The sequence below is a fragment of the Dendropsophus ebraccatus genome, chromosome 8, assembly GCF_027789765.1.
Source record: "Dendropsophus ebraccatus isolate aDenEbr1 chromosome 8, aDenEbr1.pat, whole genome shotgun sequence".
Classification (NCBI taxonomy): Eukaryota; Metazoa; Chordata; class Amphibia; order Anura; family Hylidae; genus Dendropsophus; species Dendropsophus ebraccatus.
The window spans coordinates 55,301,913-55,315,512 of record NC_091461.1 but is presented as its reverse complement, the minus strand read 5'-3'; the positions used below and the strand labels follow the sequence as shown (position 1 = coordinate 55,315,512).

At 44.0% G+C, this 13,600-nt stretch overlaps 1 protein-coding gene across 1 annotated transcript; it reads right to left on the bottom strand.

Annotated features, from left to right (window-relative positions):
* Nucleotides 1-6,533: 6,533 nt before the first annotated feature.
* Nucleotides 6,534-12,323, bottom strand: LOC138799359 (cytochrome c oxidase subunit 5B, mitochondrial-like). Its single transcript, XM_069980410.1, has 4 exons — nt 12,150-12,323; nt 11,561-11,631; nt 8,818-8,917; nt 6,534-6,697 (listed from the first exon to the last, which is right to left on the bottom strand). Exons 1-4 carry the CDS (start codon nt 12,259-12,261, stop codon nt 6,585-6,587), a joined length of 396 nt encoding a protein of 131 aa, XP_069836511.1. The 5' UTR covers nt 12,262-12,323; the 3' UTR covers nt 6,534-6,584.
* Nucleotides 12,324-13,600: the final 1,277 nt, after the last annotated feature.

The window sequence follows — 13,600 nt, the reverse complement described above, 5'->3', positions numbered from 1 at the left end:
ATTCATATCAAATCTGCTGCGGGTTTGCACAATCAAATCTGATCCTGTACGTGTAAACACACACACTTAATGTAGATTTAAAACTATTCTCTAAAATTCTAGTTTCATGGCTAGCAGCTCTACTTTCTGGAATCATCCACTCTGACCAAGCCGACTTTAAGCTGGGCAGAGGAGCACGGGATAACACCATGAAGGTCATTAACCTGATCCACAAGGCAACCATTGCTAGGTCTCTGTTAATGCTACTATCAACTGACAACGAAAAGGCCTTTGATCGGGGGAATTGGATCATCATGGAAGAAACCAAAAAAAGAGTGAGCAGTATATTATCGGATGATTTCCCCATATACAATGACACAAGGCAAGGCTGCCCGCTGCCTCCCCCCGCCCCCCCCGCCCACACACATACACACACTACCCCCCAAACACTAATTTGTTGTGTTTAGTCACAAATCCCTGAGAATCCTTACCAAATTTGACGGTGGTCTAAATCTATTTTTTAAAATTAAAAGCCCAAAACATTACTCTAGATGAAGAGTTGGCCTCTCAGCTTCTCCCTGCTTTAAGTGGGCTACTGACATGCCCATGCCTGTTCATAACTCTGTTGTCTGTAGTCATGTTTTGTGTTTGAATTATATGTTTTTGCACTTGTCTGAGCTCTGTCTGTACACTGTTCTACTCATTCTGCTCCATTTTTCCCTGCTGAGTTCTCTTTGGCCACATTATAGTTATCCTCTGTGTTGCCTAGATGATTGACATCGTCTTTACACTCATTCTTGCTGGATTCTGGACCTCTGGTCCATTCACGTTTTGGATCGGACCCCTGACCTCCTATATATACTTCCTTAGTCTGTTTTCCAGCTATTAGTCTTGTTGAAGCGTGCTAGTGTATCTTGTGTTCTCTCTGTCTGCACTTTTCTCCTATTGATTGTGGACATTTTACCAGCTAATGTCTCAAACGTACTATGCAGTCAGATCAAACAGCGTCCAGGTGAAAACCAGGAGAGTCATCTGGGGGCACACATTTGTGGGTGGTATTGATGTGCATAATCCCTCTAATGAGAACTGTGTTTATGTGTGTTCATGCTATGTGGGAGTTGACTCTGTGTCTGACTTGGATTTAAAAGGTCTTTTAAAATCTATCAGCAAACCATCTGTCCGTCACCCAGATGCCTCCTTTAGATGAGTGGGAGATGGATAGTGACATTCCCAGTGACACAGAAACCTGTGTGGTAGGAAGTCACTTTCCACCCACCACAGATTTATTTATTGAGGGTCCGGTGTGTGTGTGTGAGGGTACTGTCATGCCCGTAACCTGTTCGGAACTTGGCTGGGACCTCAGCTCATGTTATACTGTTGAGATATTTTTGCATTTGTGTGAGCTCTGTCTGACCACTGTTCTACTCTTTCTGCTCTGCTGATTGGAGTGTCTGCCATACCCGTCTCTTCCATGCTAAGTTCCCTCTGGCCACTTTACAGCTAACTTTAGTTTTGCTTAGGTGATTAACATCTTTTCTTTACACTTACTCTAGCACTAAACTCTCCTCTAGTCCTAGAGGGCTAGAAATATGTTAAGGTGTGCGTCGATGGATACCTCTGCACCGACTTCCTGTGCTGATCCTTGTCCATTGGTAGCTTGGAGGGTAACACAACAAACCCACTACCTCTAATCTCTGCCAGCACCTGTGCATTTTATCAGGGATTCTTCGCCTTTTGAAAGCCTGTGCTTAGAGGAGGAGTACCTCCAATATACACTCTCTATCACCTACCAGTTTGTTAGCTATGCCACAGGAACCCCCTCCAGGTTTTATCCTCAAATGGGAAGTAGGTCTACACTTAGATTACACTTAGTACGACTCAACATGAACATATATTCTGCCTTGCCCATAAATTATCGATCCGCTCCAACTTCCAAGAAGATGCATATAAAATCCCTTCCATGTGGTATAGAGTCCCTGCATAACTTCATGCTCTAATCCCAGAGTAAAATCCTGTGTGTTGGAGATGTGGGACACATTACTACACATTTTTGGGGAGTGCCCGGAATCTTCTGCCTTTTGGGCTGAAGCTGAGGTCATAGGTTTGGCACTCTTCCTTTTCCATTACTGCCAGATACCTCTGAAAGTCTATAAACATTCACTAGTCAAATGCCTCTTGATGGCGACCCATACTTGTCTCCCTCTCTACTGGAAAAGACAAGTACCCCCTCAATCTCTCTTTGGTTGTCAAAAGTTAAAGGGATTTTCCGATAAAATCCTACTTGTCCATTATCCGAAGAATAGGGGACAAGTAAGAGATTACAACCTACTTGCCCACCATTGATCTATAGATCGTCCCCTGGCCCCTTTGTTTTAAAAATAGCTGGGATGGCACACCACTTGCAGCTCTAATCATTCTTTATGGAGCCGCCAATAAGAGCAGAGTACTGTACTTGGCTCTCTCTTGTGGCTCTATTGAGATTGAATAGAGACGCCGCTCACCCGGGGGGCAATCTGGAGATCGCTAGGGGCCACAGAGGTCGGACAGGGGACAAGTAAGTTTTAACCAGAAAACCCTTTTAGGGCAGCTTCACATGATGCTGCGTTCACTCATTTAGTCAAATCGCAGAAAATGCACTGCGATACGGTACGTGTGACGCTACCCTTAATGATCTTATGTACATGAAGGACCTTACCAGCATCCAGAACTATCCTGATCGCTTTCAACATATTTTGTTTGCATGGATGCAATTTCAGGACACAGATGCCTACAAAAATCCAGAGAGACACCCCTTTAGGTCATGCTTGCTGTCTCGTCTGAGTCACTTCTGGGCTTCTGAGAATTCCTCCAGTTTCCTCACCATTTCTTTTCTCTCTCTTTCCCTTCCTTCTCTCCCTTTGCTAAGACTTCTTGTTTTGTTAATTGACCCAAGTGAAAAGGCCATGTATTTGTATAAATCTTTATTGTACATCACATATAAAGAGAAAAAGTAAGTTTGTGGACAGTGTGCTTTCCCTACAAACTTTAATACCAGCAACCAGGCTCAAACTGTAATAATGTATACCTGGTTGTATAACTGTTCTCTATGCACTTGCTTCTTGTAATGGGATTTTTTCCCACTGCTTCTCTCTAATGGTGTGTTTACACAGAGAGATTTATCGAACAGATTTTTGAAGCCAAAGCCAGGAACAGGCTATAATAAGGGAACAGGTCAGAAAGGAAAGACTGAGATTTTACCTCTTTACAAATCCATTTCAGGCTTTGGCTTTTAACCCCATTGATGCACGAATGTCCGGGTTAAATTAATGCAATGTTCCTCCCCGCCTTCTATGAGCTATAGCACTTTTATTTTTCCACCTACAGGGCTGGTTGGGGTGTCATATTTTGCACCATGATCTCTTGTTTTTATTAATATCATATTGGTGTAAAAAAAAAAAAAGCTTTGTCCTGAAAAAAGAAAATTTTTTATTGCTTTTCATGTATTTTTATCTGATATATAATTTTAAAAAATCTGCAATCCTGGTGTTTTTTTTTCCTTCTGTTTACACCGTTCACCGTGCGGGAACAATAATGTTATATTTTTTATAGATTGGACATTTCCACATGCTATGATATATAATATGTTTATTTATTGTACATATTTTGATTTTTATAATGGGCAAGGGGGTATTTTAAACTTTTATGGGGGGGGGGGGGGAATTACATAAGAGATTTTTTTAATACTTTCAAAAACTTTTTTATTACACTTTTTTTACTTTAAACATGCAATCATTAGATTGCATGTACTGATCTATACTATGCCAAAGCATAGATCAGTGTTATGGGCAATCTATGCATATAGCCTGCCTGAGAGCATAGAACGCTGATCTGAAAGGACAGAGGTAAGTGATTTACCCCCACCTGTCAGTACAAGATTCGAGACCCCTTCAGCATTGCTGCGGGGGTCCCGATCAGTCAGTGACAGGAGCTTATCCTGTCACTGACTACCTTCAATGCCACGTTCGCTGTGCATTGCGGCCTTTGAGGGGTTAATAACAGGTAGCTGCCTGTCATTATGCAGGGCTCCCGGGACACTGATGCTCTCACTGCAGCGGTCCCCCACAGATCTACAGCCCCTCAGTCAGGAACAGGGTATGTGCAGTAGGAACGTATATATACAGATTACTGACATGAAGGGGTTAAAATCTGCCATCTGCGTAAACGCACCATAAAATCGGTTTAATTAAAAAACAACTCACAGCAGACAATGTATATCAGAGCAAAAACAAAGCCATTGTGTGGAAAATTAACCATGACTGCAGCACTCCACCAATCTGGGCTTTATGGCAGATTGGCTGGAAAGAAACTAAGGCCAGTAAATCCCCAGTGGGCTCCCAAGCACATTCTGGTGGGAAGGATGGCAACCAGAAGCTGTGATGTCCTTGTGTCCCCCTTGGAACTTTAGGAACAATTAACAAACGAAAAAAGAAAATGCACGAGGGATTAAAAATGGAAAACATGAGCAAAAAGGGCAGGTGCAAATAGAAGAATACTCAGGATAAATGGTGGTTATTATAGGGAAATTAAGTTATAGCCATCTTAGGATATACACAACTACTCCTGACAAGGTGAGGGTTAGGTCATGACAGTGTACCTTTCATGTGTGAGTTTTCAGAACATAGAAAAATGCTTTTACTCATCAGTGAAGTGTGTCGGAGAGACTTTCCTAAGCTCCTGATCTGCTGCAAGCTGTGACATCTCAAGGTCCCAAGACACTTTGTACTTTTGCCAGCTGTACCTGCCACTCATGGTGGGTTTGACAGTCAGTATAAAAAGTGTATGGTGCTCTCCCAACCATCCACTGACAGATGTTGGTGATGATAGGGGGTTGGGTATGATTTTTAAAAAACATCGCCCAACCCCAGCAGTCTGGCTGCAGTTTAACCCTCCTATAGAAAGCACAAAAACATGCAGCTGTGCTAAATGTTGTGCACAAAGAATGGGGAAGGATAACTTTCCAACTTGCAGCAGATTAGGAGCTTGGGAAAGGCTCTGTAGGTTTTCACTGGAGAATAGGAGCATTTATCTATGTCCTGGAAGCACAGACAGAAAAAAGATACCATGGGGGAGATTTATCAAACATGGTGTAAAGTGGAATTGGCTCAGTTGCCCCTAGCAACCAATCGGATTCCACCTTTCATGTTCCAAAGTGTCTGAGGAATGAAAGGTTAAAAACTGACTGGTAGCAAGGATTAAAGGTTAAAAATGGATTGGAGCAACTGAGCCAGTTTCACTTTACACCATGTTTGATAATACTCCCACTACGTGTGTCACTGTCCCGGTAATTGGCCGAGAGACCTGTGCCAGGAGTGGGCCGAACCTAGCAGGACGTCAGAGAGTGTGGAGAGTTCATGTAGGAGTTTATTATTTTTTTTTTTTCTACAATGGCTTCATGGACATCACTAACAATGTCTGTGCAACCCTTGCTGCCCGATTATTGGGTAGTGTATGTGCTCAGTAATCTTGTTTACAGAAAGTCACCAGGCCATGTAATAGGGCCCTAACAGAAAACCAGGGACTGTACTGCTTGTATTGGCCATATTTCATTTAGAATAACCATATTTTACAGAGTGTCTGTATTGGCAATATACACACACATAACAAAGACAATAGGTTGGAAATATTGAGATTTGTCATTTTATAAAATATTACAATGTTAGTAAATTGTTGGACTATATTAAACTGTATTTGTTGAAATTAATTGATCCTCTTTGAGTATAATATAATGATGCAGTTACTGGGACTGTAAAAGGTTTTCTAGGAAAACAAAAAACCCTATTTGTAGCCTATCCACTGGACACCACACAGCCTGACCGATCAGCAGTTGGCTTACTCTCAGTGTAGCAGTGGCACCGGATTACTGCAGCCTTGACTCCAACTGAAGGGAATAGGAGCAGAAGCCATAGTAACCAGGCGCCACTCCTACAGTAAGTATTATGCCCATTTTTCAGTGTAGTAGGGGCACCAGGAAGCTGATTGGCTGGGGTTTTGGGTGTCAGCCAATGACCAGTCAACTATAATAGTCTATCCTGTTTAGGACAGCCTAAATCCATTAATATCAAGTTATTCCTCTTTGCAGGGAAAAAGAAAAAAAAAAAAAAAGTCTATGGAGCCCGACTGACATCACATGACAGGGATCTGGGAGGGGATCGCGCTTAGTAAGGTCTTTCGGTCAGTACGGGTCTGACCACCAGACAGATCAAAATGTTTGACATGTCTCTATGACATGTCAAAAGTTTTAACAAATGACACTGACTTTCTCAGTACTTTTTAAAGAACACTTCCATCTACTAATCTGATTCACTTTTTTTTTTAATTGTCAGACAGCAGCTTTACATTTTCTACAGGATGGTGACGGACATCTAGGAAGCATGGCCAAAATGAAAAATACCTTCTCCAAAACTCTTAATACCCTCAAATTGTATAACCTCGATTTATAGGGTTTGTGATCAACAGCATAGCCTTTAAGCACTGATCTATGGGCAGGACCAATATAAAATTATAATCAAACAAAATTATAATCAACAGGAAAAATATTTAATAAAACAATCTTTGGTAATTCCTCTTCAGTGTGGAAGCTCATAGGGCACAAGCTTGTAGTGGGCGCCACATTGTGGGCAGCGATCCACCTGCCCCTCATGGGCCCAGAACCAAATAATTTGAGAATTGTCTTCTTCACCTATGGAAAAATGTTGAGAGATTAATTAAACTTACAACAATTTTTCAAAACAGGCTTCAACTTTTAGGATGGATTCACACGGAGGTGTGGAGCCCATCCCCCCCAGTGTGAACAGGGCCTTAGTCGCATCAGATGTGTATGTTGCTACAGTGTTTCCCAAAAAATAGGACATCCTCTAATAAAACACCCCCCATCCTACCAACTACTCTAAAATAAGACCCCCCACCCCCCGTAAATAAGGCACCCCCAAAAGTAAGCCCGCAAGACATCCACCCGACCCAGCCCCCCCCCGCCCCACTCACCTAATCCCCTTGTTGGCCCCCACGTCCATATGCATTTCTCAACGTCCCACCGCACATCTTGACATCTTGCTGCATCACGTCCTAGTTTCTTGTGAGTATGCTGAGGGAGGCCGAGGGAAGGAATAAGACACACACCCCCCACCACCGAAAATAAGACATGGTGCCTCTTTGGAAGGAAAAAAATAAGGCACTGTCTTATTTTCTAGGAAACACGGTAGTATTCCCCACGGTATAATTCTGACATACGTCACTTTATAGGCCCACAGCATGAAGATGTAGTACTCCAAAAGTTCCATAGGCTCCCATTATAATTCCAGACTGCTTGTATTAGCATTTATAGCAAAAATAAAGAGGAAGAGCATGCACTGCTGAGCACGTATGCCCCTTCATTCTAGTGATTGGTGGGGGCCTCAGCACCTGGACCCCCACTGATACAAACTCCCGACATGTCGCTATGACATCAGAAGTTTTTAAAATAAAAAGTTACACTTTAAAGGGTTTTGCATCACAAAACAAAATAGGTCTAAACCAATGCATTATGATAAAGGAAACTGTCAAAACTACAAGCATTTCTTAAAGGAGAAGTCTAAGCAGAGCGATTTTTTTGTAACTGTGAGGGGGTGACTGAAATAAATATGCTGTCACCTCCCCGGCTCCAGCACTAATGCAGAGTTTTTTAACAAAAGAGAAAAAAAAACGAATATCTCCTTTAAGTACTGTTTGAGAGATATAGGCCTACTAATGTTCCATGTCCTCTTTAAAGGCATCACACTAATGCTCTATTTTTCAAAGTTTCTCACAAAAAAGACTTTGCTCTAATTTGCAGTATAGAGGAGGAGTAAGCGTGGAAGAGGTCTGCTAACTGCTCGATTCTAATGAAGGTTACATGGGACCTCCAATTCTCAGGATTGGTGAATGGACTGTCTTTAGATGGGAAAATCCCTTTAAAAGGTCATAATGACCCTTGGCTCTCTTTTCATGATCATTCTGAATGCTTACAGGGAGATTACTTTGGCTGAAAATAAAGATTAAGGCATTTAACTGTAGAAATCTACAGGTAGTAAGCTCCCCCTAGTGGCAGATTGCAGACACACAGTCAACTTCGGTGATGCAAATAGGCGATTTGGAAGCAGATAGTGTGTCAGATTTCGACAAGTAAGATACGTTATTTAAATTAGTCTGCACAGTATTTTGGCTCTAAAGCAAAAGGTTAAATATATTTATGGGGTGTCGCAAATGCTTGTCAGCATTAAAAAGTGGACATGAGCTGAAGGAGGTGGATAAGCAACAGGTGCAGCACAAGAAGCTGCGCCTTACCGTATCACTACAATATTACAGTATATGATAGGAAAAAAAAAACCCAAATCAGTTTGTGAAGCCAATTCAGGTACCTACTGTGCTAACAAATACTAATCTCTAAGGTTTCATTAACCTTATTACCCCATATGTCGGGACAGACAGAAAATCTGGGCCAATGTGTATTGAACTGATGAAGACAGCCAACTATAGTAGTTGGGCAAAATGCAGACAAACAACCTTTCTCTAAAGCATCTGGGATCAGACCTGGCGAGCATGACCCTGGTGGGTGAGTCCCAATGACTGGAGAAGGTGGATGCAGCCATAGGGTCCATAGGTAGTGGGATTCAACAACTTCTTGTAAGTTTGCTCCTCTTTAATCAGAGGGAATCATCTGCTCTTTGGGGTAAATTTTTACTACTGTAACACAATTTATACAGCGGCATGGAACACGATACGGCTATAATACTAATGACACTTCTACTGAGTTATTTAATATACATTTATTAAAGACACACTTACATATGCAGCCCACAATTCTCTGCTTGTTGATTGAGGGTACAATGTGTGGATTCTCTTTGGTTCCTGGATAGGCCTTTGGCTTGTGGACATTAAAAGGATCCTAAAATGAAGAGCACTGCATATGTCACTACTACAAAACGCGTATGTAAATAATACAGTAAGCTTAAAGTATTCTGAAATGTTTGGACATTAAGGGTATGTTCACACTTTGAGCGGAGAGTGGTGGCAGTGGAGGAGCGCAAGCTCTCCCATAGATGGGCTATGGCACACTGAGACAGGCAGTAATCCACGGAGGAACTTTTCCACCTAGTTTACTCAGTGTGAACATACCCTAATATAATCAGTAGATGTGCAATTTTAGGCACCCCTGATAAACAGCCGACTTGCATTAAAGGGGTTGTCCAGCCCTTTTTTGTCAATGCCCTGGGAGTGAAAACAATTCCTTCCACTTAGCTTCCTGGCTCCAGTGCAGCACTGCCACTGGAGGGCTGAGGGGTATGCCACACCAGAGCAGTGAGTGCAGGTGGCAGCCAGGGAGCTAAGTGGATGTAATCGTTTTCACTTACCCTCTTCCCTGGGCATTGCCAAAGGAGGGGTCATGGCCAGACAACCAATTTGATATCTCTTCAATACCAGAAACGGCTTTGTCCATTATGTGGAAGTTGTGTCTGGTACTAAGCAGAGCTCAGCCCTGTTCAGATATTTTAACTAAATGATCAGTTTTTGTTATCAGTAGGGGTATTACATGCACAGACATCAAGTGGGAAGGAGCTGGGGATCCGTGGGAAGCTGCGGCCCAGACCATCTTTAGAGTGCTGCGGTCTGCTGCCATGGCTCCTATTACATGGAGCGGCATTAAGCTATTGCAATTGTCTTTAAACCTGACCTTTTAAAACAATTATACAATTATTTGAAAATAGGGCGATAATTTTTTAACTATTGGAGAGAGAAGGTGTGGTAAGTAAAGGCGGCCATCGAGAAAATATGGGCACTGTGGTTGGAAGTACCCGGTTTTCCATAGTAAGGATTTACTTCACCTTCAGGCTCTTGACATGCTCCCCCCCATGCTGCCAATAATATTGTAGCTGGCAGGATTATTATTTATCTTTTAATCCTACTCTGCTTTGCCTGTCAAACAAGCTTTTCCTACAGTTTACTGATTTTATGGTGCATTTACACAGACAGATTACCTGACAGATTTTTGAAGCCAAAGGCGGGAAGAGACTATAAACAGAACAGGTCATAAAGGAAAGACTGAGATTTCTCCTCTTATCAAATCCATTCCTGGCTTTAGCTTCAAAAGTCTGTCAGATAAATCTGTCTGTGCAAACACACCATCAAACACTGGAGAAATTTAACCGTACTACACTTTTTGCCATTACATTTATAAGGATGCATGTGCTTTATTTCTTCCTACTTGAATGTAATGTTGAAAAATGTTTTAATAAAAAAAATAAAAAAAAGGGGGGGGGGCATTTGCTACAACCCAGTCCAGCCTATTCTACTTAATCATTAGAAGGGGCAGATCGGTGCACATGCACATTTGACTGTACTGGCTGAAAGCCATTGGCTCCCGACCCTGTCAATCAGCAAGGGGAGGTAGCGGCCTCTTGTGGCTGGAGGTGTAATGCTTGCTCCGGCCACAAGAGGCCGATACCTCCCCTCGCAGCATTGCGGGGAAAGAGTGGCATCACCCAAGCACACCCAGACCCAGAAGAGTGAAGAAGCCATCTGGGAGCACTGCTGCAGCAGGTAAGTATCAGCCCCCCCCCCCTTCATTTTTACAACCAGAAAACACTGATTGGCTTCTTAATCAGTGTTTCCTGACCCTAAAAACACAGACACTTAGGGGGAATTCACTTGTACAGGATCTGCTGCAGATCTGAGGCTGAATCAGATCCCGTACTTGAGAATATACTCTTATATGGAACTGTTCATCCTTTTGCACAGCGATTCTGCCCTTTTATTTTAGGGGCCAGTGGGGATCCTGGCACTGGGACCTCCACAATCATAATCCATAGAAGGTGTCAGAAATTTGTTAGATAGGTCCCCTTCAACATGTTCTTCATCTCTGATTTCCATGATCAGTCAGGAACAGTCTCAGTTATGTGAAATTATCCCCATAACCAAGTACAGTAGGAGTGAAGCGCTTAGTTAGGATTGGCCATCAGTTCTTACAGTTTCCCAGGACTGGAGCCAGCTTTTCCCAGCACCTGGGGAGGAGCAGCACAGACTTCAAAGCCCGCTGCCTGACAAGCTGACGGCCGATCCTAACAAAGTCCTTCGCTCCAACTAGCCGGCTTGTATTTATCCATTTATCCTCAGAACTCTAGCAATAGGGGTCTTCATATCCCAGGCAGCCTGAGGCCCCTCTACACACAAGGCAATGCCATTCTACAGAACAGGGGGCCCTATAAGCTGTAAATGGCACCACTAGTAATCCTCTCTGTGCACTGCCTGCAGGTCTCTGCACCAGGTCTGAGGACAAGACTGAAAATCTTACAGCAACTCTAAGAATGTAGTTCATTGCAGTCTAAAGCCAAGTAGGGGGTGTATAGCAAAGCCTAGGCATACAGGGGGCATACAACCAGCTAGTGCACACAATATATACAGACTAGACTGGATGCTAGTCATATGTACATGTGCGAAACCCTGTCGGACTATAGTGACTGGGTCATCACACCTATGGTGAGACGGGTGTGGTGTATTGTGTCTGTACTGTGCTGGTGCGGCTCCGGCATACCTCTCCCTTCTTCAGTCCGGTCAGCACCTTCCTCTCCAGGCCGGTGGCCTGCTCCTCATCAGTGGGGATACCTGGGAAAGAGAAGAGACACAGACAGGAGACACATCTCAGCAAGAACAGATGCAGAGGGAACATACAGTGGGCTTCTCCAAATGGGACAGTATCGCAGTCATCTAGGGAGCATGGACAGTATGTAAGTACTGCATTGGAGACTACTACCCCCAGCATCTGCACAGAACAATAGATTGTATACACAGAGAGAAGCCAGCATGTAATACAAGATACAGTATACAGGAGCTTATTATAGCAGCAGCCGCAGTGTGTACACAAGGTCACAGTCCCATAAGGAAGGTGCTGGGTGTCACCTGCTCAGAGCCGCACGGATTGGAGCGATAACGCAGAGTACGTGCTGAGGGGAGGTGCGATTCCTCCAGTCCCTGCACATTGCTCCACAGTCACCGGCCTGGCATGTGCCCTTCACAGCACAGCGGGCACCGCCGCTCCTACACGCACCAACAGAACTTACTACACCCTGTACTCACGAGGCGATAGCGATGCGGTTATTAGCAGCGTCCTGCGTTATACCCACCCCCAGCGCTCATCGCCCTGACGCATGGTCTGCTCAGGTACACGGCCCTGGGATAAGCCGCAGCCCGGGGCACGGAGCGGCTGACAAGCTGCAGGAACCTGTAGGAAGACATGACTGCTGCGCAAACTTCTCCAACTTTGACAGCTGCAGCGTCCAGGGGGCGTGGCTGGCCGCGCGCACTGCCCATTTATAGCCGGAGACCGTACCAAGCGCTCAGCGGAGGGGTGGACCGTTAGAACGGGCAGTAGTGGAGTGCTGGTGCTTATTCATGACATGCAAAGCCAAGCGCTGACAGGTGGAAACACCTCGCGCCTTCTTGTATATAATAAGAAGGATCCTCGCTTCTATAGGCAGCTCAGGTCATCGGTTAGGGTAGATTTACCAGATTGTCTGTTGCCCCTAGCAACCAGGGCTCAGCTTTCATTTTACCAGAACAGATTAGGAAATAAAAGCTGCGCTGTGATTGGTTGCTATAGGCAACCAAGCCAAGGTTGACAAATTTGATGTCACTGTTTTAGGGTCTGTTCACATCTACTACTTGGATTCTGCTTATAATAAAAGCTATAAGAGAAACAGATCACTGATCTCAGGGAGACCAGCCCAAGGTCCAGTCCAGAGGGAGATCTGGCTGGTCCTGTGTTTCAGGACTCCTAAATGTGTTCTTATAATAAAAGCTGCGATGGCTCCATCACACCACAGACAGCAGAGCTCCGTCCATTCAGGAATTCAGCTTGTCTCATAGATGTATAAATTACAATGTTTCAACCCAAAAGGAAGCGTGGGTCATAGGGTCCTTTTACACAGATTTATCTGTCAGATTTGTAAAGCCAAAGCCAGGAACAGACTATAAACAGAGAACAGGTCATAAAGGAAAGGCTGAGACTTCTCAAATCCATTCCTGGCTTTGGCTTCAAAGATCTGTGAGATAAAATCTGTCTGTGTAAAAGGCATGTCAGGCATGTGTGGATTGAGACAATAGAATAACAGTGGATTTTCTGAATCAATAACATTCAGAAAAATAGCTGAACTGGTGCGCATGTCCTGCCCATTGCAGTATTGCAGATAAACAAAATAATTATGTTCTAAATCACAGTGCATACTTTCTGCTAAAAAAAGCTTCTTTTGGGGGATGGGGCTTGTCAGGGATACTGTACTCACAATTATCAGTCTCCCTGCAAGAAAAAGGAGACACAATCTAAGGGGCCTATTCCACGGGAGCCATAATTGGCCGAATCGGTGGAATAGAGAAAATGATCAGGCGATGATCGTGTCATTGGCTGATCGTTTATTTAGGGCCAGACCTAAAATCATTGGTCCCTGACCGTGCATCGCTACGGTGGAATAGCGGTGCTCGGCGGGCGACCGATGACTTGAGAAGCGCAGCATACATTACCTGGCAGGACTTCTCCTCCGCTCTGTCTTCCTCCCTGGGTCCCGCGGCCAGCGATTGG